Raw genomic sequence first — 6,861 nt, 5'->3', positions numbered from 1 at the left:
GCCGTGTCTACCTTCTTAATTTATAAACGGATGTAAAGAGAAAAAAGATTAGACACTTATTGTAATTCTTATGAAAAGTATCAATTAAACATAAAACCTGGTTTAACAATATACTTAAACTGTCTGATAAACGCGTTCAAATCATATTACGTATCCTACGACGTCACTTCGTAGAAATCCCCCATTCGAGTTTCTCCCACTTTCGATTCGCTGATATTTATACAGGTAGAGAATTTTAGGAAGAAAAGCAACGCGAACTATAGTTGGCTGCTGAATTTCAAAGTGTTACATCGAACGCTCAACGTTAGGCACTGTCATTACATATGTGTATAGTTGCTGTAAATACAATAGGTACGTGTGTATGGAAATTAGTAGAGAATAATTACGGTTACCAAGTCGCCTTATCGATAACGACTTTTTAGTGAAAAAATGTTTATTTTTAAATGTATAAATATTAGATGAATAATACTTAGAGTGACAATTATAAAGTTAAAACTGCGAAGTGTTCTGTTTTTAATGTATGTAAGTACATACATTATCTAAAGAAGATTTTCTTTAATTTATACATTAGTATTTCGATTTTTGCAAAACAATATTGATGATTTCTTGTTTGTTTCCTTTTTTCACATGTACTTAGTCACCTTAATTTAAACAGTTGGTAGTATACCTAACGTAGATTATTGTTACATATAATAACTCATAATTAACCGACTTCGTTTCAAATACAAGTGTCTATGACTCATAGAGTCTCATCCTGTGACGTCGCATTATGCCGAGAATTATGCCAAGTATCTTAATCATTTTTCGTTATTCATTTATAAAATTATTTCGTTTCTATAACGAAAATATTTTAAAATGTAAACAACATTGTACATAATACAAAACTTTCGTTCTGTGTTCATAATATTATTCCCATTTCCGAGGCTACGCTTACATTATTATTACATGGTTTTGTTTTGTTCATTTAAAATATGATCATTTTTTTTTTTTTAACAAATTATTTGATTCCAGTCAACATTTAAACATCACTCAAACTCGAAATATCATTAAAGTACCATGTAAAATACTAGAAAAATTTGTATATCTTAACATTCATTTTATTCGTGAGGAAATAATATTAGAATGATCATTCGATACTGATTCTGCTAAGAAGAAATCGAAACCCTTTCGTTATTTATAACGATTTTTTTTCTGAAGATATCGTCTTTCGAGTGCTATCGATTTTAGTGCGAAGATCGTGTTAATATCAAACACAGCCACACTGCGATGCTGAGCAAATTGCGTGTTTGCTTTCTATCGATCGATTAATTATCATTGTATTCTACGGGGAATTCCACTTGCTTTTAAAACACAGCATAGTAGGTACTTACGTACATATATCGGCGTAACTTTATCCGTTTTCTTTGCACATGATATCTGTAAAAAACACATAGGGACTTGTTGCTAAGGTAATGACTCACCTTTATCAACCTCTTATCGTTTATCATTTATACGCCCGGTGCAACAATACTCACGATAAATTATATGAAATTTTACAAACAATTAATCTTTTCTTTCCTGTTTTGCACTAGTTATCGTTGAGCCTGTCGATAATAGTTTTATCGACTTGCTTGACACACGTTTGTCAACGTGATGTTCAAATGTAATTCTGAAATCGTGTACATACATTTGTTGGAGAATATCTTGTATATGTGTACACTGATAAGTTTTTTTAATTTGTGAAAAAGTAGAAGAGTACCTGGTACTGGCAGTACACAAAAAATCATAATTTTACCAGTAATTCAACTTGACTGATTATACATTTGTAATCGACAGATGATAAGGCTTGGAGACTTCCGGGAATTATTATTATATCATTATATCTAAAAATCAAAAGATTGTGCAATTCAACTCTACGATAACACACGATTCAGATTCGCCTGGTAACCAACGTCATATCTAATTGTAAGATCGCTATCAGCCCCCTATCCCATTTCCTGATTTCTCACAGTCCGTCAGGGACACTGTAATAAAATAAGTCCCTTACTTACGTCGTTACACCGGCATATTTATATTTCTACATTTATTTATTAAATATCGTAATTGTACTTCATAAATCCAAGGGAATGAAGTAAAGAATAATAATGATCCCTGCATATTTTAGGTCTTTAAGGAAAGAACCAGATATTATGTCTAAAGGAATGTCAGCTCCACCACCACCTGGATTTGTTCCACCGCCAGCACCACCATCTTATCATGACGGACGACCAAGTGAGTAAAGGATTAGATTATCGTAACTTGGTTACTTGACAGTAATCGGGAAGTCGGCAAAGTGCATTGGCACACAAACTCATATTTCTCGGTTATTAAACGCCTAAAACAATAATAAAATTACGTTTGGACATAGACGACCCAATTTCCTAGCGGGTTCAAAATTTGCGTTACAATTTATATAACGCAAACTTTCGATAGGTCATCCGATAGTGACATTTTTTTTTGTAAATCAGATACGAATAAAGATTTTCAAAAATATATCTTATAAAGACATCCGTCCGTGTCACTTTTCAACTTGAAAACTACTAGGTCTCGCCGAGACTAGCTCAAAACCGTTGCGTTTGGTCGGAGTCAAAAGTTACAGAGGTTTCAGGTTTTCTGTAGAAAATCTATGGGTCCCACATTTTAGCTGGGCGCGCATTCCTTCAGCGATACGTAATGTGTCGGCACGGGCACTGAACCCGGAAGAAGAAAAAAATAACCGCGTGTGAAAAAAAGGAAGAAGCGATCAAGGTTTGATCTTTGCCGATTGTCAGGATCGCGGCTTCTCTTTCTTTTTCATTTGCTATTCTTTATTCGGACACGGGTTATAGATATGCAAGGAACGAGCGGGTTATACAGTAAAGACTCGATAAGTGTTCAGAATTTGGGACCGGAGAGGAACATTTAGCGAACAGAAGATTCGATTCTGCTAACCGTTTGTATTTTGCCGACGTCGACGAACATAGAAAGAGACAGTCTAATAAAGAAGAAAGAGGGACTGAGAGTCGAGGTGGTCGTAAAAAATTAAATGCCTACATATCGGTGAGACAATACTAATGCAACAAACAAACTTTTTTATTTTTCATTTTTTTTAAATTAAACTTTCACCAACATATTGGTGAGATTTTCCTGATTAAAATGAGACCAAACACGATATTGTTATGATAATTGGTTATGATGATTAGGCTTGTAAATGTTCGTCTTTTCTCGCTGTCTTTCTGTGTTGGTCGACGTCGGCAAAATATAAAGAGTGTAAGCATCTTTCCCTTAAATGTGCCGCAGGCGAACACTTATCGTGTAGTTGAAGCGAATAAAACCGGTTTCTCGAACGGGACAGTCTTCTACACGTTAAGTGTTCGAAAAGCTAGTCCTGGTTCCTATAAGTGATCACTTTTCGAGATCACTGAGGAACATTTAGCGAACAGAAGAATCGATTCTGTAACTCTTTGTATTTCGCCGGCGCGACGTCAACGTAGAAAGAGACATGGATTCGGAGCTGACATAAGGGTTAAAAATTAAATGCCTACATATTCATGAAAGAATACTAATGCAATAACATTTTTTTATTTATAAATTATGGTTTGTAAATAAAAATGTTATTAATACATGAAATTTTTCTGATTAAAATTATTCATTTTTACAAAAAATTACCTAATCATTGCTGCTATTCATTCGCCGTTAATTTAGTATATAAAGTGAGCATTCACATAAAGTAAATTATTTTATTATTGTTCAGATTAGTTAAAATTATTCTAACAATATCGTATTTGGTCTCATTTTAATCAGGAAAATCTCACCAATATGTTAATAGAATTGTTATTAAAAAAAAAGGCAAAGTAAAAAAATTTCATCGATGCATTAATGTTGTCTCATCGATACAAATGCGACACAGATCTTCAAAGGAAAGCCGCGCCGTGTCATATTGCTCCCGGGCTCGCTCCGAGGGGGAACCCCCCCAGTGGTGGGGATAAACCGCGAACACTTAACGAATAGATCCTTTCGAACACTTATCGAGTCTTTACTGTACTAGTATTTTAATAATTACATAGCTTTTTAAAAGAAAATGATTGAGTGAAACATATTGATCTACATATATTTAGTACTTAAAACCAGTTTTTTTACAGGAAGATAATTGAAAAAATGACTTTTAATTTGCAGACGTAGTTGTCATAGGTGCGCCGCAATTTGATTCAGAACCGCAACGATTAACGTGTCCTCATTGTCACGCAAATATTTCTACAGAGATACAAACACAAGCAAATACGAGAACTCATCTTTTTGCGTTATTACTTTGTGTGACTGGGTAATTATTTAAAACATATATTTACTTATAATTAAACATGTAATTTGTTATCCTGTTTCTTTGAAAACATTTCATTGTATTAATCTTAATTTTTAGATTATGGTGCTGTGCCCCTTGCCCTTATTGTATAGACTCGTGTCAGACAAAGAAACACTACTGCCCAGCTTGTAAAGCATACTTAGGAGAATCAGTCCAATAATTAATTGAATCTAAGTATTGTCATCGATTATTGTACATAGATACTATGTATTAAAACGCGTATTGATACAACTTTTTACATGATTTAGATACATGTAATAATTTTTTACTACATCAGACAGCATTTATCCCAATCATATTGAAAAACCAACGTTCTTATTTCTTATAGTAAGGAGTTTAGGTTAATAGTTTGAAACTTATATTGTTATATGTATTAATGATCATTTGAAATAATGTTTTATATTAATAATATGTCATTTAAATATCACTACTATTATTAGGATAGATGTACCGACTTTGGTCACAAAGTAACAGTGCACAATGAAGTATAAAATAATCGCAAAATTTAACAGCGAATTTATAAAAAAAATTGATTAATTAATTTATGTAAGAATGTATTTTATTATTTCTCAGGCAAACTTATATACAGTGGCTCTTCAATATACAATGTGAAAGGACATGAATTTAAATCAATAACTGTACCATTATTAAATCAGAGATAATTTCTGATAACATTCAAATATTTTATTCATAGATCCATTTCTCAGCCCAAGTTGCCCAATCAACAACATCCTTTGGTTCTCCAAACCATAGGTTGATCTCCTTGTTGGCAGATTCAACTGAATCAGATCCATGAATAATATTACGTCCGACTTGGATACAATAATCGCCACGAATTGTTCCAGGTGCAGAATCCTTTGGATTTGTCTCTCCTAACATTACTCTACCAGTTTTTACAGAGTTTAAACCTTCCCATACCTATAACATATTCATGAATTAACCATCCTATTGTTTTTTGTTTATTATTAAATAAAGCAGTATATTCTGATATTGTATAAAAATAATTACCATGGGAACAACTGGTCCTGAACTCATATATTTAACCAAACCAGGGAAAAAAGGTCTAGATGCCAAGTCTGAATAATGTTTCTTCAATAAATCCTCTGTTGGCTAAAAGAAAAAAATTAAATACTGTTACTATATTATTCAACTAAATTTATTATTACATTGTTAAATAAAGCACTCAATATATAGTAGATAATGGATTTGTCTTTAGGATTCGTGCCAATATTAAATTGGAAAGCAGTAATTAAATTAGTGCCTTAACAATACATAAAATTAACTTCTTTAACAACTCATTATGTGCAAAATTTGCAATAGAATTTGTTATGTTAACAATGTACCAGTTATACCTTGATACCGCAAAATTTCAAGGTCATAAGAACTTGTAACAAAAGTTACGATAATTAATACTTACACCTCGATCGATAAAGCCGGACAGGTGTTTTTAAAGTGAAAACGAATGTTAGTTATCTTTTTATGAAAATCTGCTAAAGACAATATGCCAATCTGGAAATATCCACGTGGTACAGAGAAGCAAAATACGCATATTCTTTCTCTTTCTTTTTTTTTTAAACAATATGCGAGGATGCTTACCCACACCATCTTCATTGCTACAAGCTTAAAACCTTTTTCCTCGAATCGTTGGATTATTTTTCCAACAAGACCACGTTGGACACCATCAGGCTTAATCATAATGAAGGTACGTTCCTTATTTTCTGCCATAACTGATTTGTAAACCAAATAAAATAAAACTAAGACAGAACACAAAAAGACCATGCACAACCGGCAACTGTACTGAAGAAGTGAGAACCAGCGTTGCAAGAGATAGGGTAACAGTGGCCACGTAGCAGAGACTATAGATACAAAAAGACTGGTGGATATGTTTTCGTTCTCGAGGAGTCGTGATTTGTGGGGTCCCAGATACCCCAGAAAAGCCTCGCGGGAACTTATTTTCTGCGTTCATTTAATTTGCTATAATTATCTTCTTAGCTTATTGAATAAACTCCTTAGGAGGACGAACGTGTTGATTTTATTACTTCCGTCTGCACCCTGATATCACTGCATTCCTTACATCCCAGCAACCCCTACATCTCAGTATTCCTAACATCTCTGCATTCCTTACATCCCAGCAACCCCTACATCTCAGTATTCATAACATCTCTGCAATCTTTTCATCCCTACATTCTTTTCATCACTACATTCTCTTCAGCCCTGCATTCCTTACATCGCTTCATCTCTTACATTCCTACATTCTTTTCATCCCTACATTCCTTACATTGCTTCATCCCATACATCCCTACATTCCTCTCATCCCTACATTCCTTACATATCTGCATCCCTCATAATAAATATATTGTAAAGATTGCTTCGAGTAAAGGTAAGTAAAGGTAAGTAAAGGTAAGTAAAGGTAAGTAATTTCATGAAAATTTCGAAAAAACAGCGCCCCCTGGCGGCAAAAATGCGAATTAATTTTCGATGTCGAATCAGCGCCATCTGGTTTC

General features: G+C 33.6%; 2 protein-coding genes across 3 annotated transcripts; one reads left to right on the top strand and one right to left on the bottom strand.

Annotated features, from left to right (window-relative positions):
* The first annotated feature begins 243 nt into the window (after positions 1 to 243).
* LOC114876548 (lipopolysaccharide-induced tumor necrosis factor-alpha factor homolog) lies at positions 244 to 5,031 on the top strand. Of its 2 annotated transcripts, none has more exons than XM_029188151.2 (4): positions 244 to 351; positions 2,144 to 2,250; positions 4,174 to 4,318; positions 4,415 to 5,031. In XM_029188151.2, exons 2-4 carry the CDS (start codon positions 2,169 to 2,171, stop codon positions 4,515 to 4,517), a joined length of 330 nt encoding a protein of 109 aa, XP_029043984.1. In that variant the 5' UTR covers positions 244 to 351; positions 2,144 to 2,168; the 3' UTR covers positions 4,518 to 5,031. The 2 variants fall into 2 exon arrangements, with proteins under 2 accessions (XP_029043984.1, XP_029043983.1); XM_029188150.2 differs by lacking the exon at positions 244 to 351 and adding an exon at positions 420 to 522.
* LOC114876547 (nucleoside diphosphate kinase) lies at positions 4,895 to 6,207 on the bottom strand. The gene is made up of 3 exons (XM_029188149.2): positions 5,954 to 6,207; positions 5,366 to 5,467; positions 4,895 to 5,275 (listed from the first exon to the last, which is right to left on the bottom strand). The coding sequence occupies exons 1-3, from the start codon at positions 6,134 to 6,136 to the stop codon at positions 5,042 to 5,044; spliced, it is 519 nt and encodes a 172-aa protein (XP_029043982.1). The 5' UTR covers positions 6,137 to 6,207; the 3' UTR covers positions 4,895 to 5,041.
* Between the last annotated feature and the right edge of the window lie 654 nt (positions 6,208 to 6,861).

Source organism: Osmia bicornis, chromosome 5, assembly GCF_907164935.1.
Source record: "Osmia bicornis bicornis chromosome 5, iOsmBic2.1, whole genome shotgun sequence".
In the NCBI taxonomy this organism is placed as follows: Eukaryota; Metazoa; Arthropoda; class Insecta; order Hymenoptera; family Megachilidae; genus Osmia; species Osmia bicornis.
Note: the sequence above shows the minus strand (reverse complement) of the source record. Positions and strands in the feature narration are given on the sequence as shown.

Coding starts and splice junctions, on each gene's coding strand:
- LOC114876548 (XM_029188150.2), top strand. Junction 2,251..4,173: donor TTATCATGACGGACGACCAA/GTGAGTAAAGGA, acceptor TTTAATTTGCAG/ACGTAGTTGTCATAGGTGCG. Junction 4,319..4,414: donor TTATTACTTTGTGTGACTGG/GTAATTATTTAA, acceptor CTTAATTTTTAG/ATTATGGTGCTGTGCCCCTT.
- LOC114876547 (XM_029188149.2), bottom strand. CDS start 6,136: ATGGTCTTTTTGTGTTCTGTCTTAGTTTTATTTTATTTGGTTTACAAA. Junction 5,468..5,953: donor TAGCAATGAAGATGGTGTGG/GTAAGCATCCTC, acceptor TTTTTCTTTTAG/CCAACAGAGGATTTATTGAA. Junction 5,276..5,365: donor CAGGACCAGTTGTTCCCATG/GTAATTATTTTT, acceptor AATATGTTATAG/GTATGGGAAGGTTTAAACTC.